We start from the raw sequence: 25,382 nt of genomic DNA, 5'->3' as shown, positions 1-25,382 counted from the left end.
GACTCTGGATCAGCAGTCTGGGTCAAACCCTGGACATCATTGTACACTGTATTGTGTCCTTGAGCAAAACACTTCACACTCAGTGCCTCTCCAGCCAGGAGGGTAAATGGGTATCGACACAGTGTTGGGGCAAACTGATAGAATGCTGGAGAGTACGGCAACCTGTAATGTACTAGCATGCCTTTCAGGGAGGCGGAAAAGTGGAAGGGGGTTGTTGTAATAATGCGTCAAGCAACAGAAATCAGAGCTAAGCGTTGTGAGCTTTGAGCCAGTTGGATTAGAAGGCTTTTCTATAGAGAGCTGATCAATTTCAGGTTTCCACAATGTGTGGTTCCAGAAAATGTCCATTCTCCCCCCCCAAAGCAGAAGGGATTGGAAATTCCTGGGGGTGGGGGAGGGGGGATCTCAAAGGTCAAAAACTTAAAGAAAATGAATGAAGCTCAATAAATTATTGGAATTTCCAGAGGGGTGAGGGGGGTCTTAGGAAAAACCCCTTCTGTGGGGGAGGTATGGATAATTTCTGGAACCACGCAATAGAAAAATGGTTCTGGCTAGAAGTTCATGTCAGGACAGGAAATCCTGGCCACTGTGCATGTAAAAAAGTGGTTGTTTTGAAGTGTGGAGTTTATGAAGGTTTGACTGTGGTGTGTATTAAGGTTCACCTTGAAGTTGATTTTTTAAAAAAAAAACAGCGACAAACAACAACCAAAAGAAACAAAAATAAAGACTTTTTATTGCCTAATTCAATAAGCAAATTTTCAAATTTTGTTGTTTCAAAAATAAAGTATTTCCTTTAAACATAATAATTTCTATGATTTATGATGACTTGGAATCAGTAACAATGTGTAACAATGATTCTGAACAGACCTTTTGGAGCTACTTGTTATTCTTTGGTGTACATGTAAATTGCCCTCCAGGCCTCGCTGCAGGGTAAAAATAATATCTTTTGTTGTTTGAACATGGTAACGAGGATTGGAGGGTAATTGCATGAACACAAAAGAATAACAAGTACATTGTACATGTAGGTAGCAAAAGGTCTATTTCGAACTAAGTCTGTTGACAGCAATAATATAATTTCTTATAGTTGCATGCACCATAATTTGTCAATAAATGTCAAGCATTAATTATTACTTTTTAAAAGTCAAAGTCTATGTAACTTTACTTTTCACCCAGATCAAGTTACATGTAATGCTCAAAATGCCAACATGACCCAAATCTTATAAAAAAATAATTATAATGGGGCAATAGAAAGACCAAAACAAGAACTGTGTTGAATTATTCTACATGCAATTATGTCATGTACCTTTCTACATTGAAATTCTCGCAACCGTTAACTTCGCGATTTTGAGGTCACAATATTTCGCGACACTTAAATTTAAGGCACGCATCTAGACTGCGAAACATCTTTGTATTCTTGAAGTCACTTTGAAAATTGCGCATTTTAGACGCATAGACACAACTTAGCATTTACTTGCTAATATATTTTGACATGCCTGTGAATTATGTAAAACACTTTATGAAGGAACAAGAAAATGTAGTTCACAGGTAATGTCCACAAGTGAGTCAATTGACGACAACATCCATTTAAATTGCATTACTGGAATTATGCGAATCACTTAATATTCAGCGTATGTAAAGTTCGACGAGTCTTACTTTTCGCGTCTCTCCTTAATCTCACTCAGAGTTTTTTAGACATCGCGAAATTCCGAGATCAAAGTCTCGCGAACATTTCATGTAATAACGGTATTTCTACATTTGTAATTCTTACCAGTAACGTATTGATCACAATATACACAAAATTTGAAGTCTAGCAAGCATTATAAAATTTATCATACCGTAATTTCACCATAACATCATTGGCAGTAAAAAAAATTTCAGTGTAGTAGTAGCTACATGTAGCACCCGGATAAAGGTCATGTGACCTTTGAGACAGACGGGCATTAATTAGGTTGGATCTGCCATTATTTGCCCTCCCACCCTCCCTACGTAAGTTTCAGTTTTTTTTGTCCTTCTAGAACATTCAAACTTGTCATTGTTGCAGCTTCTTTGTTTTAGTCTAAATCAAAATGATTAACATTCTGCAAGTTTTCAATAAACGTCAGGTGGTTAGTTTGTAGGGTGCAAAGGAATTGAATTTTTCCAAGTCAGGACGTACAGTGTACTAGCCCAAGAGTCATTTTCGCTAGCCCAAAAAATCCTTATAAGCATGATTAATTTCCATAAAATATTTACCCTGAAAACTTTCGCTTGCCCGATGGGCAAGTGAAGGATAAGCCCTGGGTATTGGATATGCACATCTTTACATGCTGGTTTGGCATTAGTACCAATTACAAGTAAACTGCAGTACCTAGAAATCATGTTCACATCGTATAGTAATTATTGTGAAACAATCAAACAAAAATGTATTTTTTATATTAGTATGTTTACATGTACATGCACATGCCATGTACATTTTGCCTGCAAACAGCACAGCTGATCATTTGCAAACATTTCAATCCGTTATGCCTATTTTAATAAAGACACTGTGAAAAGCTTATGTAAGACATGTGCATTTGTAAGACATTATGCAAATGGCTGATAAGAGTCTTCAAAAGTTAGTTTCCAACACTGTGATAGTAGAATACAACTCAATACATCCCCACTTTCTTTTGACTGTATAATAACTATAATTAGTAGAAACTCAGTCATGTTCTATTGGAAATCCGCGAATCTGATTGGTTCTCCCATTGATTTCTATTTACCTACTAGAAGATGGTTTTCCATGTTCTATAAGAAAATAATGCACGCTTGAGGTCTATAAAAGCTGCTAGTGGATGCCCGAGCCGTCAGGCGAGGGCATTCAGCTGCTTTTCTAGACCTCAAAAGTGCATTATTTTCTTATAGGACATAGGAAAACCATCTTCTAGTGGGTTTAGAATATAGCATTAAAAAGATCACAGAACTTACAAGACTCGCGGCCGCTCACGGCATTTTACAAACGCACGCAACATTGGTAATTTAAAAGTGAAAGTTTAGTTTATTCTTTTCTTTCGCGGCTTCTTTATAAATAAACCAAGATACCATTTCATTCATATTTCCTATTTATATAGTCCTTTCTCCAACTAGCAAAAGATTCTCACAAAGCCGACAAATCTAGTTGAAATATTTACGCATTCAAGTTTGGTTCAGCCTACTTCAATTTCATTCAAATGAAAAATTTTCATGCGTTCGCTTCGCAGCAAGTTTTTCAAATTCGCCTCTTACTCGATTTAAAAAGAACAAGGTGGAGTGTTCTGTCTTCAGATTGTGGCTAAAAAAGGTTTCTTACCTCAAAGCGTTTCTAGAGTCTGGCTTGTTTTGCTAAATAATTTCCAATCAATTTCAGGCAGTTCACGGCAAAATAGTGGCGTATACAACTCCAAAGAAAAACAACAAATTTCAACGATTCTTTCTTCATCTGTCGCTTCCTGTGACACTGTCTTACTTCCATTTAAGCAGGTAAAACGTTTCTGATAAAAACTCGCTGCTTTAAAGCATCATTTAAACAACAAAACAAGAGAATAAATGCGAAGTCGACGAAGTCGTTCAGCGAAATTCGACAAACAATTCGCACATCCGGGGTACCGGGCTTCTATAGTTTTCAGCTATGTTCTATTAAAAATAATGCCCGCTAGAATTCCATCGCGCGTATACAGCGGCTATATTCTAATTGCCGATAGAAAACAATCATGCGCGCGTTGCTCTTTAAAGGGTGAATTTTTCGTGATTTTTGGCTTAAAAGTACATAAAATTGTAGGTTTTAGACTGCAGTTCTTTAGAGTTTCTACTAAAATAATTAGACTACTCGCCCTCGTTATCTATGAGTGATAGTCAATTGGGCTGCGCCTCGTTGACTATTCGCTCATAAAAAACTCGTGCTAATTTTTAATTATTATCTTCAAGAAGTGACAGTTTCATTAACCGTAAATACACCTTATTCAATGGTTTAACAGAGTTGCGTAGTATTTTTTCGGAGCCCCGTGGGGCGAGGAAAAATACGAGCAATGAACAAAATGTCCGCTCATATTATATGTCAAACCATTGAATAAGGGATTTATTATTCCACTAATTTTTCCACTTTGTTTGGGCCAGTATTCCGTAAGTTTGTCCGCCCGTATTTTTGCCCTGTTCTACTGTGTAATAACGTGGCATATTTTGCGCAATAGTGGAATAATAAACTCAAATTATTTGTATCCCTTTACATGTACATGTAAATAATAATTAAATATTTTTTATCCTTTCTACAGCTGTATGCATCAAAAACTTGCCATTGAAACCCTTATACAATCACTTCTAATAATTTCAATCTGTTATTGTGAAGGCCACCAATAAGAGGAGTGTTTTGACTGAATATTTGCATTTTGTTGTGATTGGACAATGACCAATTTGTTTTTGGCATTTACATGTTAAACAACCAAACAAAAACTCTGCCTTTGTCTACGGCTTTGCAAATGTGTACATGATCATAAAAATTGAACTTCTCAGCCTGTCTTCACCTTTTTAGCAGGGTTGTCTCCTGATGCCTCCATTTCTGCTTCAAACTTCCTCTTGGCTTCCATGGCCTCCTTCTCTATTTCCTTGACTGCACGGTTGTCATCTTCGGAAGGATCAGTCCACAAGGAACAGCTTTTGCATTTCGCACAAGGCTTTCCTGGATCCTTAGGGTGCTGACAGAAGTGGTTGTATCCGATATTTGGCTTGCGACAGACATAACACATTGTCGCTCCACATCGACAGGTCATTTTGTTGCAGCCATCCGATTTTGTAAACTCGCATCCACACTTGGGGCACTTTCGTATTTTTGCCATCGTCATCTTTTCTTCATACAAGAGCCTGACATCTTTTTGCGCTGACTTTTCAACCTCATTGCATTTTAAACCAAAATGTTCTGACCAGTCCTCTTTGCAGTAGCGGCAAGTTTCTTTGGCGCAAGAGGAATTCTGACATTTGAAAACTTTATCTTCTGGTGGTAATATTGCAGCAAAATCACAAGATGGGCATCGCACAAGATCTTCCATCTGGGCAAGCGACAAGGATTCTTCTTGCACACGGTCTTCATATTTTTCCAGGATGTTGGTGGGTAAGGCCTTTCTAAGCTGACTCATTGGAAATGTACCATCGCAGCCATCACTCATGCAGACCAGAGTTGCTTTGCCTTGACCAAAGGTGGCCTCCTTTGCATAGTTCATCAGACAATTTGCACAAAACAGATGACCCTCCAGGCATTGAACCATGTCTTCAAAAGCTGCATCTCCATAGCAACAACCACACTCAATCTTTTGTCCTTCTTCTTCGTACTGTTCATCATTTAAGGTAAAGGCAAGTATTCGATCTCTCTCCTCTGTTTTAGACAGCTCATATTTTTTCACAAATTCAAGCTCCCTCTGAAGTTCCACATCAAGTTGTGACAGGGGTGTAGTCTTGAACACTGGTGAACGCCCACATTTAAGGAGTCGTATTTTAGGTGGCTTATCAAAGCCGAGGTCAGTAGTTGTGTTGGTTTTCTCCACTGTTGATGGCAGTGCACTTGTGTTTTGAGGTGCAGAAGTGGTAGTCGATGTGGCAGTTGCACTAGAAACCATAGATACACGGAGCTGTTCTTGCAAATACCTCCTGCTTGGTGCATAATGACCTCTAAACTTGGACAAAGCTATCCTTATGTATTTTACAGGAACGATCCTGAATTCATTTTGAAGTAACTGTAAGCACTGTTCACTATATTTTCTTGAAACTAAACTAGAAAAGTCTTTCAGGTAGTCCTTTTCTTTCTGGGATTCTCCAGGACTCTTGGTAGGTGTGAAAATGGATGATTTTTTAGGATAATCTTTGTTCTCCAGGAGTTCATTACAAGCATTGTTAACGGCCTCATTCAGAGGGATATGAGACCACTTATCGAGCAAACTCTGAAGATAATTGTCTTCCACGTCGGGGAATAAACAACGAAGGTTTTTCAGTGCTTCTTTCATCGGGTCTAACACAGGTTCAACAGGAACAGTTGGAACTTCAACTCTGGGTAATTGTTGACTAACCGTGTTGGTCGAAGAAGAAGGTGGTGTAACAGCCGAAGGAGGTGTTTCCCTTCCAAACGATAAGCTTCTTCTCGGATCTGCAATTGTATTCCCAGCGTTTTGTGAGCGGGGAGATGGCGTCGGTGAATTATTCAAGATGGACGGCGTGTTGTATAAAACAGGAATTCCGGGATCATCAATGATGACAGTCGGAGGCGGGTTCCCGAATCTTACTTTCTCCACAATAACCACATCGTCATCTTTGTTTAAAAAGGGAAAATTTACTACATCTTCTCGTAACGGAGCCGTCGAAGGGAGTGCTCTTTCCTCTGGTAAATTCACTTCATTGTAAGTTCCGCTCAAGAGCATATCGATGCATCCCGGTATGATCGTCGCTGGATCGCTTCCCACGGTTTCTTGCACATTCCTGATGCACATGGACAAAACGCGGTCATTCAGCTGCGGGAATATGGGCCTCAAGGAATCCAAAATCCTCGCATCCACGGACATTTCGCTCAACTCTAATAAATACTCGAGATTTGAGCGTGAAATATCATGCAAGAATAGCACTTTGTTTCAAAATCGGCGCGAAATCGCGCGAAATCATTCTCGTACCTCGAGTCTTCGTCCCTTCTGCGCAGGCTCGTTTCCTGACCGCTGGTCAAAGGGAACGAAGACCCTGGGTACGAAGAATGAAAACTTGAGCAGGCAACTGGGCATACTCCAAGTGTTTGTCCGCTGAGCAACAGTAAACCCAAGAGCCCGCGATCCATTTAGAAGGCAACCTAGTCCCCGGGGGAGAGGGGATGGCCTTGGGACGGAGCTGGGCGCTAAAAAGAAACAAATAATTACAGAAACCAAAGAAAAGTCTAAGTACTGTTAGCAGGCTAGGAGTAATTGAGGTATCACGTTCTTTGTAATTTATTTGAGACGTCAGTATATAATAGAACAATAACTGAATTCTGTCTTCAGACATATTATATCAGAATAGACCTTCTTCGCTTGGGCGGTTTGTTTTCCCATTACAGACCACGTGATGTTCTCTAGAGAATTTTCCTTTTATCCACATAAAATTTATTCATCCATATACACGCGACTATTTGAAAATTTGAAAGCAAGAATTCTCAAGAGTATCATCACATGGTCTGTCCTGGTCTGTAATGGGGCAACAAAACGGGCAATCGAAAAAATCTATTATCAAAGTCTTGGTAAGGGACGGACCATTATTTTTTTGGAGGGGGGTGGGGGTGAAAAATATTGAAAAAAATTGTTTGCAGGGCCTGGAAAGACAAAATAAATTGTTTGCAAAAACGATATGTATAACAAAAAATAGTAAGAATTTCGAAAAAAAATGTTCGCAGAGGTGCATAAACTAAAAAAAAAAGTTTGCAGAGGAAAATTTTTCATCCCCCCCCCCCCCCCACCTCCAAGAAAATAATGGTCCGTCCCTAAGTGTTATAAGAGGCTCCAAATGGGGTGGTGGCTTTTACGGTTAACGGTTAAAATTTTGGCTTTTTACGGCTAACGGTTAATTTATTTACATAACGGTTAACAGAAGTTAAAAATTAATTTTCATTGTTTCGAAAAGTTAAAAATTAATTTCCATTATTGAAAAACATATTTTAGGTCTCAGGGCCATTCTGGGACGATGAAGTGGACTAGTTTGGTTTATTTATAATTACTAACCGATTTTTTACGGTTGACATATTTTACGGCTAACGGTTAAAATTTTCCAATTTTTACGCCTAACGGCTAACGGTTAACCCCATTGAGACCCTCTTCACAGTTTCAGTGATACCGGTAGATTTCCACTCCGATAAAAAAATGCCTTTTCCTAAAAGTCGAAAACTTCTGGACTGTATCGAGAAATTGGGGCCAAAATAATGGAAATTAAGGTCATGGAAATTAACGCTCCACTTAATTAACGGGGCGGAAATTAACCCGATTTAAATTAATGCAATTTTTTAAAATTCGCGTTAATTTCCACCCTGCGAGCAGAGCCTCTTTTAACCTCCTGGAAAATAAAAAGGGCTCTGCTCGCAGGGTGGTTAATTTCATAAAGCGTTAAAAAAAAATAAAAAAGCACTAATTTCCTCTGATAAGGTAGTCAGTAAAATGCACAAAAAGAGATCAGTCAGTTAATCTCTGTAGATGGTATCTTTTTGCAAAGTAAGCAATAAGTTGAGAATAGCCTATGACGATTGATGAATAGCCTTGACGATTTGGAAAGTTACCTCAGCCCTACACAATTTGCTTATCGATCTGGTGGAAGTTGTACATTGGACAATCGTTCCAACACTGCAGTCAGGCTCTTTTCCGAGTAGACTTCTCAAAGGCGTTTGACAACGTTAAGCACAACCTGCTGGCAGAAAAACTTAAAAAATCCCCCTTGAATCCGTACATAGTTAACTGGTATATTAGCTTCCTAGGAGAAAGAATGCAACGAGTTGTGTGCAACGACGTAGTGTACGAATGGAAAAATGTCAACAAAGGAACCACACAGGTAGCGTAAGTGGTCCATACCTCTTCAATCTATTTCTAAACGACCTTGAAATTACTGGGGATATCACGGATAACATCGACCTGAATAAGTACGCTGATGATTCCACTCTACAAATTACAATTCGCAAGGACTGTACAGATAATACGCAGAATGCTCTTAGATTATTCATGGATTGGACAACTCTTAATCAGATGAAGTGTTACACCTCTAAATGCAAAGAACTAGTACTTAAAAAGAAAGGTCAACAGCATTCTTTCCACGAAATATACAACATCAGTCAGCACGACACTTTAACTATCCTCGGTGTTACTTTCCAGTCGGATTGTAAATTTACTAATAAGCATGTTAAAACGAAACTCTACGAAGCAAATAGGTGTTTAATATACGTAATCAGAAGCCTAAGAAAAGAAGGATACAACCAGAAGGATATTGATCATCTGTTCAAAGCAATTGTCCTGCCAAAAATAACATATGGACTTCTAGTGTATGGTGCAAGTGCGTCGGACCTTAAGTGGCCCTCGCCCCCTCCCCGCGCGGATGTCCGGTGGCTTCCGCCGTCTTCTCGCTCGTCTGCCCTCACGCGTCCTCGCCCCGCCCTCCGGTGGTCTCCCTCCCCTCACTCGGCCGCGCTTCCCGGTCCCCTGATGGGCCGGCGCGGTGCGCCGCCCCCCGCTTCCCCTGCCCCCCCACTGCCGCCCCCGGGCCCTCTCCGGCTCCGAGGGCGAACGCAGTTCCTCCGTCCACTCGTGTCGGCGCGCGCGGACCTCCAGTGAGCACCTTAATGCAGTACAGTGTTTCCTTAAAAGGTGCCACAAGCGACGTTATATTTCGGAATTAATCAATATTAATGACCTACTTGAGAAAGCGGACCGCACACTTTTTGAAAAAATCAGTAAAAACAAAAATCACCCACTGTACAATTTACTACCAAAGTGGCACTGTTCTACTCATCAGTTACGGTCATCAAATATTGCATTGCCTCTAACTAAAAACTGAGCGTTTTAAGAATAGTTCTAGTAATAGGCTAGCTTTTAGATATAATTTAGCTGTTAATTCTTAGCTTTTACATAGTTTTTAATATACCGAAAACGGTTAGCCCCCCCCCCCCCGTTGGCCCTCCCTGCCCTCATCCGTGCCCCCCCCCCCCCCCCCCCGTGCCCCCCTCTCCGGAGACAGCTGGCGGGAAGCTTGGCGTCCTACGTTCGTCTCTTCCGGGCCGCCGTCCTCCCCCCTCCCTTCCCCTCCCTTGCCTACCCAACAACCCTTACGAAGTGTAGCCCACGCTTACCGAATTCTACGGTAATTGTCATAATATTGTAACTATTTTTAATTTTTATTCTTATTCCTGTATTTAGCTCTTTTTAAATATTTTTTACTTGTACCTTTTGATATGTATTTTATCAAACAAAATAAAGACACTTTATTTATTATTTATTTATTTATTTATTTATTACTAGACTGTTCGCAGCCCTTCTATTTTTTAACGCAATGGAACGCGCGCGAGAATCCTCGCGCCTCCTGTTTTGCGCTGGCGTCCAGTTAACTTGCCGTTCTTCTCTGCGTTCAGCAACCGAAGAAAAATAGAAAAAATAGCGTGCTGAGAACAATCTATCTGCACAGGCATAAGTGTAGACTCGAAGCTTGTCAGGGTCTCATCAAAAGCTAGTTGGGGTCAGGGTGAATGAAATTTACAATCCTATCTCAAAAATATTATTTAACCTAGAAATTCTTATAAGTGCCGTATAGGGTAAAATGTTGACTTCCTTATATACGTCAGTCAGGGCTAATTTTGTCATTTACGTGGTTACGATAGTAAAAAAACATCGTTGTTATACGCTAAACGATAAACCCATTTACACCCCCAACCTTGTCTGGGACCAGCAGCAGATCAGAGGGCTTTGCCTGTGAAATTGTAGCAAGCCTCGCGTGAGTTACTAGACAAAATTAATAACTAACAGTAGGTCGAAAGTATTGTAAAAGAAAAAAAGCTATTTTAAAATGTAAAATAGCAGGTTTTCGAAACCTTCTATGCGAAGGTCCCATTCCATTACAACATAAAATTTCCTACGTAGGACAATAATCTCAAACACAAGGGTATTGAATACAGGGAGTGTATAAACCAAACATAGCCATCTTAACATCTGAAAAATGTAATGATCGCAAGGAGCACATAAAGAACAGCTAATGCGCACTTTTCTAAGAATGACCAGCAATGAAGTTAAACCCAACAACATTTGACTTTAGAATAAGTATTGCATATCGAATGTCACAAATGTAACTCAACTTTTTTTTTTGAAATTTTTATTTACACATACAAACCATTGCTTACATTTATTTACATTACATTACATGCTTACAGCATGCTACATTACTTAAAATATATTACATCACCTAGCTACTTACATGTAAATCGTTAGAAACTCAGCCGTGTTCTATTGGAAATCCGTGAAACTGATTGGTTCTCCTGTTTTCTTATTTATTGAATTTTTTTTTGTATATATCTGATTTATTTTCTCGGCATATTAGCATATGTTTTGCTGGGGGCTAGTCAGCCCCCGTCAGCTCCGAGGGTAAATAAATTTTAATGATTGATTGATTGATTCTATTTAGACCACAATCCTAGTTTTTTATGAGCGAACAGCCAAAGGCACAGCCGAGTTGACTATCACTCATAGAGAACAAAGGCGAGTAAAACTCTACGTGGAATGCAGTCCAAAACCTACATTTTTATGTCCTTTTAAGCCAAAAATCAAGACAATTAACCCTTTCAAGAGCAATGGGCTTTGATCGCGTTATAACGGCAAATAGAAAACAATGCGAGAACTAATCAGGGGTGCTTTTTACCATTTAGCCAGGAAAAACGGAATTTTCGGTTGGAATTGCAAATAGTAAGGTTAATTTTTCGGAAATTCCGGTTGGACTAGTGGACAACCTCCAAAGGTTGTCCTAATATACCAGTTGAAACGAACCAGCTGGAATTTCCCTTACCATTTGCACGGTTTCCCAGTTCCAGTTTCCCATCAACTGAAAACAATAGCAAGAAACCGAATTATATATGGTAATTGCCATCCTTTTCGGTTGGTGGATTTTGGAAAAACCCTTACCGTTATTCAATGGTCATCCCAACCGGTTTCTCTCGACAAAATAATGGTAAGCACCACAGATTCACAGATTTCCAACAGAACACAGCTGAGTCTACAGCATTTATTTAGACACGATTAAAAATCACAGCAGAGCTGATGCCGTCGTGTTGTAAAATATATTATTATATAAAAAATGTTATCAAAATAATATATTACGATATATTTTTATTTACAATGATCCTGAAACAATTAACTTCCACTTATCGCTGATTAACTAAGAACATGATCACGCCTGTCTTCCTCTTTAAAGGGGCAATTTTTCTTGATTTTTGGTTTAAAAGTAAATAATAATATATTGTAGATTTTAGACTGAAGTTCGTTTGAGTTTCTATTTAAACAGTTAGACTACCAGTACTCGCTATCACGTTTTCGATATAAAGCGATAGTCAACTTGGCTGCACCTTGTTGACTATTCACTCATAAAAACTTCGCTTTGTATTTTTCTTTAAACAAGCTCCTTTGAATAATACAAATGACTTTGACAGTTGCTTATCTGCCAGGGTAATTAACCGGTTACGCCTAACAAAATATAAGTTACAGATTTAAGTATTACGGATTACGAAATTACAGAAGAAATGCCCATGTTTGCTGTTTGCTTCTTTTGTTGAACAACAACAAGAAGCTAAGAAACAGAAGGGGCTTACATGTTATACTTGAAGTCTAAAAAACTAAACGTTAGGCATTAACATTGAAAAATCTAATGATCACAATGGTTGCATATTAGGACTAACATCTAATGTGAATTTTCCCAGAAAAGTGGATGGACATAAAGTTTAACTCAGCAACCTTTGACCTTTGGATACAAGTATGGTATATTATACATTTAATGACTGTTCCTGAGGAAACAGTTAATTTTGTTCCCTTGGTGTCGCCTCAGGAAACATTGAGATTCTCGGGAAACAAAATTAACTGGTTTCCCGAGGGATTAGTCATTGAGTGGTTTGTTATATAGCATGAGAAAGACTTGGAAAAGTGGTGCTCGTCGGTCAACATTTTTTGGGCAACATTGCAATGTTACCCTCTGACGTCGGGGCAAGGACTGACTAAGAGATAAAACAATGTATGTTATATGTCATGCTGTAATATAATAAATAAATGTCACTTTGGCAACAACAGGAAGTCTAATACATGTAAACCAAACTAACCTGACAACAATATTTTTGTCAAGTCCTGCTATCCTTCTCTAAACAAATTCTTTCCGCTAAGTCACGGCGATTCACAAATTCATGGCATAAGGCATCAAATAAAAAGCTGTAAGTGGCATTTGAACTTTTTTGCCGTTTCCAAAACATTAACATGGAATATGCCTTTTCATTTAACTCTGGCCTGCTATGATCTACATGTATTTCATCAAGCTTTGCTTCACTGATTTTCAGCCGACGGCCCAGTTTCATCCACTCCTTAGCAATGCAGTTAGATAGCTCCTCGAGGACATAATAACTTGGAATGCCTTCTTTTATAACTGTTCCTAAAATGGAATCAAAATAGTCTGAGAGATTTTACAATTATAGAATGGTAATTTATTGTTAAATATGTATTTCACTGTAATGAAGAAACATTTACTTTCAGGATCAGTGGCTTTTTTAGAAAAAAGTCTGCATCTGAATGAAATGACGTTTTGGCTTCTGTACCAACAGGACATGTACTCAGACAAGTGCTTTACGTACAAATGTAATTTGTTTTTTGTTGTAGTTGCAGTTAAAAGAAAAATTCTTAATTCCGTTAGTAGTAGCATCCTGTTAATGATATGTTATCGTTTAGGGCCTGGTTGTTCAAAAGATTGATAATGCTAATCCAACAGATAAATGATTTCACTATCCAGTGGATATACCGGTAAGCATCTTTGTTTTGTTTAAAGGCTCGGTTGGTTAAAGGGCAGAAAAGGCTATCCACCAGATAAATCACTATCCAGTAGTTGATAAGTGTTGACAAAACAAAGTACGCTACTCACTGGACAGTGATTTAGCCAGTGGATAGTGTTTTCCATCCTTTTAATAACCGGGGCCTGCTGGATAATGTTATCCACATTTCAAACAACTGGTTCCATAAGATATAATCCTTGCATGTAAGTGCAGTTAGTCCTATCAAATGTCTGCGTAATGGTCACCTGGAGAGCCATTATTTTAATATATAGGACAGTATTAATATTCTATGGGACAGTAAAATATTGGTCAGACAGAAATGAATTATCCAGAGAAGTAAACATGGTGGCTTTTGCTGAATTAAATATTTGTTCACTTGAAAGAATTCAATGCAAGTCCGGGATATTCAAAGCATTAGGAATTTTGACAAGTGGCTTATTAATATTTATACTTTTGATTATCCAGACCCTCGATTATCTGGACTATTTAGCCCAGTCCGGCCCCATAAGTCCAGATAATCAAGGTTTGACTGTACCAGATAAATCATTGTTATGTAGTGTTTGTTCTGTTCTGTTTTAAGACTTTTGCCCTTGTGGAAAAGAATATTTTAATTCAATTTGATTAAATGGGTTTCTTTTGATTGATAGATCATTACTTCTGTATAATAAAATACTCAGACAATTCATCCGCGCCCAATATGGAAAGAAAAAATTCAATATAATTATTGGGCTTGACCATTGGTCTTGCCAAAGCTCTTTTGAAGTCTTGACTTAAACATATTTCCATATTGGACTCAGTCAGGAAGCCAATATTACTGTGTATTTTTAACACAGAGTGAGCCAATAAAAAGCCCCCCTCTAGCATTTTGTTGGCTTCAATTTTACAGGCTCGTAACCAGGTATATGGGATCAGGGATCACAGCCTTGGGATCGGGATCACAGCCTCGGGATCCCGGGTCACAAGTCATGGGATCCGGATCAGCCAATCAGATGGGATCAGAATTGGAATCAGGGATCAAATGTTGCCACATTTTGGGGATCAGGAATCAAAATTTATAGCTAAAATTTGGGATCAGCGATGAAAAAATATACCTGGTTACGACCCTGATTTTAAACGTCATGTCAAAGTAATGGTCTTGGAACAGATTAAAGTGCTCCCCAAATTTTGCTTTTAAACATGTAACCATCTTTATTTATGTGAAATTGATCCTAAAAAAATCAAAATTTATGTCAACCACACACAAACACTGTTATGACATGAAAGCTCAAACAGAAAATGCTGAACATATCAATTGTTTCAGTATTTTTTTTTGTGGGCCAAGAGTCCAAACAGGATGGATAATGATGTTTGGGAAGCAATCTTCATTGCAGGAGAGTATGCTCTTTTCAAACATGGCATGTTACTATATTGTCGTGAAATGGGCATAATCCATGAATTAATTTGAAGCAAAAACTTCAAAACTTCAAGTTGCGTTTGCTCTTAGCTTTATATGTGGTACATTCTTGACTTAAACATATGCAATATTTAAGTGGATTATGACTCTAGAACACGATTTTATATCTTAGGAACTCATTAGACAACAACATTTTTAATAATTGTTTACTTGCAATACATTTAACCAAATGAATACTCCAGTTATTAGGCTATAGCGCTTAAAGCACAGGTCACTTGCGGGTAGAAAACTGAGTGATATTACAGAAATGATAGCTACATGTATCTTTCACTGTTTCCAAGGCCTTAATGCTTTGGATTGTTTAAACCCTAACAATAAAACAGAAAATTTTATACACGAGAATCTAGATAATATTTCTTGCACCAATGTTATTCTATTTTTAGCTAAGAAAACAAGACAAGTATGGATCATGCCGTGCACCAAAAGCCAGTTGATATCTGTTCCCAACCAATGAATTGTCTTTGTGACTGACAGGCTGAACGCCTTAGCCATGTTATATAGGATCATATCTGGTGAAATGATACCTGGAGGTGTCAGTTCCATGGCTGTAACAATTGACTGAATGTCCTGGTCGGGCTCTCGTGTCTTGGAACCTAAAAGGAAATGATACATAAATTTATTATTTTACTAGCCCCGTGAGCGGTCAAGATGAAACGAATCCCGTGCTCTGATTGGCTACCCGAGCGGTCAAGATGGAGCCATCTTGACTGCTCGGGATCGCCCACTGTGTTCCCGTCGTCGCTACTTCAAAAAGCTTTTCAGTCGTAAATTTGAGCTATGAAACTATTTTCTGTCTGTTTCTAGCGAAATAGAGTCCGATAACAAAGAAATAGGTATTGAAGTGAAATAATGAGAACAAACAAATTAATCAACAAATGCTAACGAGTTTCGTGAATTTTATTTGCCACAACAACCACCTAATACAAAAATTAAAACGCAAAGCGACTTGAAAAAAAATAAATTAATATGACACAGACTTTCAGTTGCACATAAAAATAACAAAAAATGTATTACATTTAAAGTTATAATAAATAAAAAAACAGTACAAAAATACCTAAATCTAAACACAAGACATCTAGTATGGATCACGCCACACCAAGACAGTTGATAATTTCTGTTCCCAATCAATCAAATCATCTTTGTGACTGACAGGCTGAACACCTTAGCCTGAAAGTTTTACCTGGAGAGATGGTATCTGGGGGTGTCATTTCCTTGGCCGTAACAATTGACTGCATGTCCTGGTTGGGCTCTCGTGTCTTGGAACCTAGAAAGAAATAATATATAAATAAATTGAAGTGTTGTTATTAACCTTCTACATTTTGCTGGGAATTTACTCTACTCAGAAAATCAAATCACACAAGGCGCAGAAAATAATCCATTGACCCATAATCCCAAAATATACAGGTATATCAGTTTTGTCTAAACAATGCATCTGCATGGCATTGCATGTTATCCATTCTGCATGTATTGTGACTTAATGTGTCAAAACCAGCGATGACTTAATAATAATAATAATTTCAATACTAAGAAGAAATAATAAAAATGGTAATAATAATAATTATAATAATAATAATAAATTTATATGACATAGACATTCAGTTGCGCATAATAAACTACAAAAAAAAGTACCGTAAAGTTCCGTGTATAAGCCGCACCCGTAGATAAGCCGCACCCCCGATTTGGAAGCTCACATTTTGGAAAAAAAAATATACAGACCATAAAGTTACATATTTGAAGTTCAAGTGAAGTTCTATTGGTAAACAATCAAGGGCAAACAAGCACAGTTTTCGAGACACTGACACGGTGGTTGTTGCAATGTTTAATATAAATTAAGTCTTACGAAAGCTAAATTTCACTTGTCGTACCTCCTTTTTAGTTTGAGTTCACAATATCTTAAACTTGGATGCTCTCTTGATATCATTTTTTAGAGATTATCACTTCTAAACACTCCTGAAACACTTGTAATTCGTTCGAATCGTTCGCGAATGAAGAATGCTTAGTAGCCAAGCTCTGAATTGTAGAGAGGAGTCTGGGCATTAAAAACAAACATGGCGGCATTTTCTTCGGAAGAAACCACGTTTTTATTTCAAGATTCTTGGAAACTGCTACCCGCAACAGGATAAAAACTTCATGCAGAATAAGAGTTTGTTAATCCAGCAGATGTATTTGCTGTGAAGGTCAATAAAAAACCGAAGCGGTCGGCAATTTCTGGGGCGGATCCAGGGGTGGTTCGGTCGAACCCCCTATTCTGAAAGAAAAAACATTCTAACACGAGTGGTTTCTGACGAAAAAACATAAGTGAACGAAACAAAATGCCAGTCTAAAATTTGTTTTATATAAGCGCTTCCTTTCATTGATGCGGGCACAAATGTAGACATTGCTGTAGTCTCCGAGATGTATATGTCAGATCTCCCAAGCCCACAGACTCTCGACATTGAATATGATCGTTGGATAAGAAAATGGCAATCAGAGACGGACAAACCCGACGCGCTTCAACCTGCCTTACAGCTCGAAGAAACTCAATTTGTTTTTGTTCAAATTCGATTCAAATGTTCCCTTAGGTTAACAAATGACAACTTTATTTATTACACATTCTGTCTATCTTTCATGCTTGTGATCCAGAAACATCCACCTGTTGTTGCGAATTGCATGTATAATTCCGCTCAAACAGCACTTTAAAACTATTCAAGCGTTACCTTCGGACCATGATGACAACCGAGAGACTCCTTGGCCTGACTTTAGGAGTATTCATTATGAAAAGCCTGTCGATTACGATGCTATAGTTCCGAAATTAGCCGAACAACTAAATTACATAATAATAAATAATTAACTAATTCAGACCTCTCAAGTCTCACGATTTTGCCGTGAGACTCACGACTTTTAGTTCAATCTCACGGTCTCACGACAAGACACAAAAATCTCACGATAAACAGAGTCACAAGCTATAAGGATACAATTTCTTGTATAATGTCATTTTTGGCTTACTAAGGGCGGGGGGGGGGGGGGCGGGCGGGGGCGGCCCATTTTTTTAAAATTTTTTGGTTTTTTTTAGGGGAGGGGGGGGGGGGGGGGGGGGCGGTCGCCCGGGGGGGGGCCCGCGCGGGGGGGGGTCTTTTTTTTTCCGCCCACCGGGAGGGCCCTAAGCGATTGTCTTGGACCAATTCTGTGTAAATCCGTAGCCAGCAAAGGTATTTCATTATAGTTTGTTCGCAAGACACACAATCGAAACCCATATATAGAAGACACAAGCCGTGAAAAGAACGTTAATTTTTGTGTTTCTAAAACAGTAAAAAAACTCCTTCTCTTGATTAGCACCTGGTTTTAGTTATTTTTGTCCGTCAGTTGATTAATCTCCCGGTTTTTACTCGAATCTCCCGGTTTTTTTACCTCGATCTCCAGATTTCCGGTTCTTTGAGGTTGAGAGGTCTGCTAATTAATGAAATAGCTTTAAAAATAGATGGTTTGTTGAGGTATTAAACCGTCCACAATCATCCCTCAAAACGCTGGAGATGGCATTTCCGAGGACTTAAATTTCAAAATTTCCCAGGGGAGCATGCCCCCGGACCCCCCCAGACGGGCCCGCCTTCGGCGGTCCATATGTTCGAACCCCCCTCTCGAAATCCTGGATCCGCCCCAGAATTTGCCTTGTGAGTATTTGCGTTTATCTTGGTGCCTTCTCGCATGCGGCGAAAAGACATGATTCACTGCAAACAGCTTTGCAGAGGAACTAAAAGGTAGTGAACAACAACAGAGTTTTCAGGTTGTTATATGTTTATTCAATGACGTCTTGAGAAGTTTTTTTATGAATATTAATTAGGCCTTTGAGAACTCCAACCAGAGATGTTTCCGTAGATAAGCCGCACCCCCGATTTTTGACTTGAATTTAGAGGAAAAAGGTGCGGCTTATACACGGAACTTTACGGTATCAATTTAAAAAATAAAAATAAATTAATTAAAATACAGTATAAAAATACCTTAATCTAAACACAAGACAGTATGGATCACCCTATACCATTAAAAGACAGTTGATAATTTCTGTTTCTAACCAATGAAATCATCTTTATGACTGACAGGCTGAACACCTTAGCCTCATTATAATTATAAAGTTTTACCTGGAGAGATGGTATCTGGGGGTGTCATTTCCTTGGCCGTAACAATTGACTGCATGTCCTGGTTGGGCTCTCGTGTCTTGGAACCTACAACCGTGATCACAAGTATTGGAAAATAATTAGTCACACACATTTTGCCCCTCCCCACCCCTATGCAGTTTAACTTGGTACAGTTTATTCACCTTAACTCAACCAATAACTAAAATTAATCTTAACTGAATATTTATTATTCACATACATTTATTGACATATATGTGTACCATGTCTATCGCAGTCTGTCCAGTATAGAATAGAGCACGCATGGGATTTAATACTTTGGTATCCTATGCTATTTTATGTGTCAAGTGCAAAATCGCCAGCAAAATGATTTGAAAATGTAAATGTAATTATGACGTCATTAACAAGTGTAAACCATAATTGGTAAACCGTCACACATAGTTGTAATTCGCCCCTAAAACGATGCAAATTTATTTTTTTAGCATAATGAAACATGGAAGCAAAGCATAGCACATATTTATTGCGTTATGACGAGAATTGCGTTCAGAAAGATAGTGGCTAATTTAAAACAGGCAGCATTTCGCACAGGTCTCGTTAGTGTATTTCCTTGCAAGTCAATGATGTCATTGTGACGTCATCTAGCAATCACATGACCGTCTTACATCTTTTTATTGACCTCTTGTCTCAAACCGCTGCATAGCTGAAATTTTGCGAAAATAGCTCACATAGAACTGGTTTGACGGTGTGATGCTCGTTCAGACAACCATGGTCACAAGTATTGGAAAATAATTATTTACACATAATATTTTTGCCCCTCCCCACCCCTATGCAATGTTGATAAAAAACATTCATCTGACACATGAGAGCATCTTAACACTTGACAACATTGAAAGGGGGAACTGACACGTATTTAACGGTTACTACGGTGATAAATTCATGTTATTAAGAGCGTTTCAACCAAAAATGTCCATGGTTGTAGAAAGAAATGATACATGAATAAATATCTAAGTGTTATATGGTGTTTGTGAAGAATAGCTCCCAAAATAACCTGTCGGACAACTGTTGGCCAACTGTTGACCGACAAGCGGCCAACAGTTCGCTGATAAACAGCCAACAGTGGGCCGACAATCAGCCGACAGAATTTGCACACATAACGTCAACATGTCGACCAACCATTCGCCGTCAGTCAGTCGACAGTTGGTTATATGTCGGCGATCTGTCGTTAGCCTGTTGGTAAGCTGTTGGTAGAATTTATCATAAACAAATGCATATTCAAAGTTTTCAGAAAATAAAACTTGGAAGAAAAATTAAGTTATAAAGGATACTTTTTCTAGAAACAATCTCTGACATCAGTGAAGCATCATTTCAATGCATTAATGTAATTCTTAACTTGACCACGGTAAGTTCAGCAAACACTTCGCCATGTTGGATTTTTAAGTTAGGTTCCAGCCCCCAGTCTTTTTTATTAGTAGGTATGACACAACTAGTTTGCACTTTCATAAATACTTTAAGGGACACTGCATCACTTGTAGGAATTTTTTGAGTATGTGGGATCAGTTTTGGAGACAATTTTCATTAAATGAGCTACATTAGGTAAGATTAAAACAATGTGCAGTTTTGATCAGTTGTTTTTCGGTAATGCTTTATTGATCGTGGGGAACATTTATCAAAGTTATATCTGCTGAAAGCTCCCACAGATTTAACCATTTCACCATTGTAAGGTATCTTTCGGTTAACTGCAGTGACCTGTTGGTAGAATGTGGGTAATGTGTTGGCCGAGAATAGTCGGCCGACAGGGGTAATTCTACATTCCGCTGTCATCATCCTCAGGGTTAATTATTAACCCTAGTGACGATGATGACAATGGCAGTGGCGACTGTGACGGTGGCGGCAACGATGACAAAATGCATTCCGGGCATTAGCTGGTTTATGTGTTCCAGAGTATAGGAGCAATGACCTGAAATCCCTGGTACATATATATGTCTGAATAAATGTATGTGAATAATAAATATTCAATTAAGATTAATTATAGTCAATGATTGAGTAAAGGTGCTGTTTGAGATTCACTCCCCCACAGAGGTTTTTATTTGTCTGGACTCCCCCTTTTTTCAGGAAATTCCAGTTTAAGTTCATACCCTCCCCCACCCCCCTCATATTTCCAACATCTTTCCACTGGGAGAGAATGAATTCTGGAACCTGACACAATAAAAGAGTTTATTGTTAGGAATCTTACGCTCACTTTTTTGCAAACATAAAAACAACAACAACGGGATGTCAGAGAAAGTAAAATTCCAGTAAAGGTACATGTATCAAGCTGTTTCTGATTGGTAACATCTTCACAGGTCCTGAGAACCTGCAAAATCGTGGACCACGCAGATTCTATAATAATTTGGAATGAGATGTCCGTAAGATGTACCTGTGCATGTACGTGCCACTTTCACAAGAGCAGTTGATTGCGTGCTGTGGTTGGGCAATCCTCTCTTGTTACCCACAGCACTAGAGCTCTTTCTTTCTTTAGAGGCCTCTAAAGAGTAAAAACAATGCAAGGGTGACTTGAAGGATTTTTCCAATGACCTGATGCTTTTGGTCTATTCAAGGCCCATACAAATCTTGTTTGATTATAACCACTCTACTTACAACTTCATTTACACTTTTTCCTCTTATACATTTTTTGGCAAAATTATTTAGGATTTTTGTTTTCCTCAACTTTTTTCTCATCATGACTTGTTTCTTTATAGTGCTCCTTTTTTATAGAAATATAAATTCTGGGACAAAATATTATTACGCACCAGGAGACAAAATTTTTTTTTTTACTGGAAGTCAGTGGTATTTCTGAGTGAGAAACTGGGTCGGTTGCTAGGCTCTAATCATCCATTTATTGGTTTTTCTTGGCGATATTCTTTTCTGTGTAGCTGCTTTGTGAGATTATTTCCATTGATGGTGCACTGTTTACTTTGTTGACACCATACTGGATTTGAAACTTGACCCTAGTCCTCAAAATTATGGTTTAGGTTGCCACATACCGGTTAGTTAAAGGTAATTATAAAATATCAAAAATTATAAATAATTTGACAATTTTTAAAACTAATTTTCCAAACACAGGAAGATTTGGTGAAATTTATGATATTTTGCAGGATAATTATTGTTAAAATAATAATTCTTCCTTTGATTATACAGTAACAAGAGTTAAAGGACCCAAGTCAGCCTCTGCCATTTTCGATGGCATTGATGCCATCTTATTGCATTGCTGTAAGTTGTGTTACTGAAGGTCTATTTAATAACCTTCAACAGTTTGACAGTGCTCTCTTTCGTTTAGACACGCTTAGCGTAAAATACAATACCAAACCTCTCACATGTAAATAAAAACAATTTAGGCGTGGTTGACTAGAGTCCGTTAAACAAAATAGCAATAACTTTCACGAAACATACCAGCTGGCTGTTTGTGGCAGGGAATTTCCTCTAAAGCCTAAAAAGAAATTAAATTTATTTATTTATGACATCTGTGTCGTCATGCTTTAAATAAAAGTACATAAAAGCAAAAACATAAAAAAAGTGAACATCTTTTTTTATGTTTTTAATGCTTTCAAGTTAATAATAAACTTCTTGGCTATAAATTAATGTTATGTGGCTCGAAACAGTAAATCAGAATTAGACATGCCTGTTTTTGGTGTTCAACATCGCTATATATTAAAATAATGTTTAGGAAATTCTTTTAGTACAATTCTGTACTTAATTTTACCAATGAACAAATCAAGGTTGTTATGATGTCAAAATTTGTTACCATGGCAATGTCATATGAGGTCAAAGATACCCTATTTTGGACCATTTGAGGCTAAAAACTCAAAAACTACTCGGTGAAATTTGTTGCTTTTGATATATATTTTCATCTCACCAGCAAAGTGAACAATTTTGCAAAGTTTTAAAAAATTCTGTATGTTTGTTTTGGAGCAACGTTATTTTTTCATAAATTTAAGGTGGCTCTGAACTCCACCTACAGAATTTGTTAAAAAAATGTTAGATTGTTTGTTTTGTCCATTAGACAAAAAAAATATGAAAAACAAAAACTTTCACCGTCTAGTTTTTTAAGTTATTAGTCAATATTTATGGTATAGCTACAAGAGCTTTGACTGTATTCATAGTTGTTGTGATTGGGCAGTGATCACTTTGTCTGTAGCTATATTATAAAAACAAACAAACAAATAAACAAAACAAACAGCGTTTTATAATCACCTTTTTTGCAGGCTCAGCAAGCATTCTGTCTCTCTCCTGCAATAAAGGTGGCTTACTAAAACCAAGGTCATCATCAATTGAATTGGTCTCAGCTGTTGATGGCAATGCCCTTATGTCTTGAGGTGCAGAAGTGGTAGTCGATGTGGCACTTGTACTAGAAACCATTGGTATGAAACGTTGTTCTTCCAAGTACCTCTTCTGTAATACATAGCGTCCATCACAACTAGAAGAAGCTATCTGCCTAATGACCCTGAATTCATCTTGAGGCAACCGATAGAACTGTTCACTAACACAAGAAAAGTCTTCCATGTAGTCGTATTCTTTTTCGGCTTCACCAGGACTTGTGGCACTGTTATCTTTTTTCGCCAACTGCTCACACAGTGGCTCGATTGCTACCACACAATTTCGCGTTGATGATTGTGTCGAAGGCTCGATTTCCGCCTCTCTCTCGAGTTCTTGCTCGAGTCCGAGTCCGGTCTTTGTTGGCTCATTTCGCGAACAGCCTAGTCTGGTATAAATCGAGCCTGATATTTGCGGTGGATTTTCTAGGGTAATCTCCATTCTTATTCAGCAGTTCATCACAAACACGGTTGCATGGCCTTATTGGGATCACTATCGTTTAAAAAACTCATAAACAAACCCTGAAGGTAATCTTCTTCTGCTTCAGAGAATATAGAGTAAAGCGTTTTTCAGTGCTTGTTCTAGTTTTATCGGTTCAACAAAAACAATTGGAGCTTCGCTGTCGGCCTGATCTTTAACATTCCTTACCATGTTGATCGAACTAGGCGATCTAGCAACCGTGGGTGCTGTCTCCTTTTCAAACGATAAGTCTCTTCTCGGATCTCTTACTGTTTTCCTGGCGTTTTGTGACGGGAGAAATGGTGTCGCTGTATTCAAGATGGACGGCGTTCTTACTTCGGTATTATACCCAAATAAGAATCCCGGAAGAAAGAACGACCGATCCGACGGAACATCGTCATCGTCAACATCTTCATGATCGTTTTCAAAGGGATAATTATACACGTTCTGGTGTGCTTGTAAACGAGTCGTCCTAGTGGCAAATCTCTGACTGTCATTCACTTCATTCAACTCTTGATTTTTTATATTTTCGTCCGGCAAGAGCAATTGGACGCATAGTCGCTTGATCTTCTCTGGATCGCTTCCCACGATTTCTTGCGCATTCCTGATGCACGTGAACAAATCGCGGTCACTCAGGTGCGTGAATATATCCCTCAAGTGCTCCAGAATACTCGCCTCCACGGACATTAAATACATTTCATTTTCTAGTGCCTCTTCAAATGCAATCACAGCACTTTCTCTATCGCACGCCACGGCACTTTCAAAAGCTCAATAATAAGGATGGGCCGATACTCGATACCAAATATTCGATACATCGATATTTTGACAATTTTGAAAAGTATCGATACTTTCGAAAAATATCGCACTTTCGATACGTTTTCGATACTGCACACGTGACCTGAGCCTGCGGTCTTCTGGTCAGCACCTGCGGTTGAAAAATACAATTTTGCTCAAAGAAATATTGATGTTCTTGTCAATAATTGAATTTTTCTTGCCTTGACTTTATGTCCACACATTGCTGATGCAACAGTGAAACAGAAAGACCAAAATCAGCATTCTTGGCTAACATTTATAATGCCAGGTCTGTTCTTTGTATGGTCACGTGACAAACCAATGACATCAGGACGGAAATGACGTCATAATATCGATATTGATATCGATATCGAGAAAAAAGGCAAATATCGTATCGATATCGTATCGTTTTGAAAAACCAGTATCGGCCCATCCTTACTCAATAATCGGAACTTAGCTGTGCGACCGCGCATTATTAACTTGAAGGCGGATCTGTACAGGCTCGCAAATGATCCCGGCCCGCAAATGATCCCGGGAACGCAAATTATCCCAAATTGGACCGCAAATGATCCCAGTACCGGAAATGATTTGTATAAATGATACAACAGAATACTTGGAATGGCGTGGACTTTATGAATCGTCTATGGATGTATTTTTATAAAAGACCAAGTGCCTCAGGCATTATAAA

General features: G+C 38.4%; 2 protein-coding genes across 3 annotated transcripts; both read right to left on the bottom strand.

The window, feature by feature from the left end:
- Window positions 1-1,726: 1,726 nt before the first annotated feature.
- On the bottom strand, window positions 1,727-6,641 carry LOC144634458 (E3 ubiquitin-protein ligase RNF216-like). The gene has a single exon (XM_078493411.1). The coding sequence runs from the start codon at window positions 6,534-6,536 to the stop codon at window positions 4,500-4,502; it is 2,037 nt and encodes a 678-aa protein (XP_078349537.1). The 5' UTR covers window positions 6,537-6,641; the 3' UTR covers window positions 1,727-4,499.
- Window positions 6,642-11,013: 4,372 nt separating this feature from the next.
- LOC144636366 (uncharacterized) lies at window positions 11,014-23,899 on the bottom strand. Of its 2 annotated transcripts, XM_078495555.1 has the most exons (7): window positions 23,324-23,899; window positions 22,523-22,559; window positions 21,510-21,617; window positions 19,100-19,183; window positions 16,168-16,251; window positions 15,512-15,580; window positions 11,014-13,140 (listed from the first exon to the last, which is right to left on the bottom strand). In XM_078495555.1, the coding sequence occupies exons 1-7, from the start codon at window positions 23,882-23,884 to the stop codon at window positions 12,836-12,838; spliced, it is 1,248 nt and encodes a 415-aa protein (XP_078351681.1). In that variant the 5' UTR covers window positions 23,885-23,899; the 3' UTR covers window positions 11,014-12,835. The 2 variants fall into 2 exon arrangements, with proteins under 2 accessions (XP_078351681.1, XP_078351682.1); XM_078495556.1 differs by lacking the exon at window positions 16,168-16,251.
- Window positions 23,900-25,382: the final 1,483 nt, after the last annotated feature.

The sequence above is a fragment of the Oculina patagonica genome, chromosome 13, assembly GCF_052425735.1.
Source record: "Oculina patagonica isolate OP01 chromosome 13, crgOcupat, whole genome shotgun sequence".
NCBI classification, from domain to species: Eukaryota; Metazoa; Cnidaria; class Anthozoa; order Scleractinia; family Oculinidae; genus Oculina; species Oculina patagonica.
This window is presented reverse-complemented; position numbering and strand designations above follow the sequence as displayed.

Bases quoted from the DNA above. Each gene is read 5' to 3' on its own strand.
- LOC144634458 (XM_078493411.1), bottom strand. From the start codon at position 6,536: ATGTCCGTGGATGCGAGGATTTTGGATTCCTTGAGGCCCATATTCCCG.
- LOC144636366 (XM_078495555.1), bottom strand. From the start codon at position 23,884: ATGGAGATTACCCTAGAAAATCCACCGCAAATATCAGGCTCGATTTAT. The intron at 21,618-22,522 runs GTATGTTTCGTG...TTTACTCTTTAG, and splicing joins CTGCCACAAACAGCCAGCTG to AGGCCTCTAAAGAAAGAAAG. The intron at 16,252-19,099 runs GTAAAACTTTAT...ATTTCTTTCTAG, and splicing joins CCCAGATACCATCTCTCCAG to GTTCCAAGACACGAGAGCCC.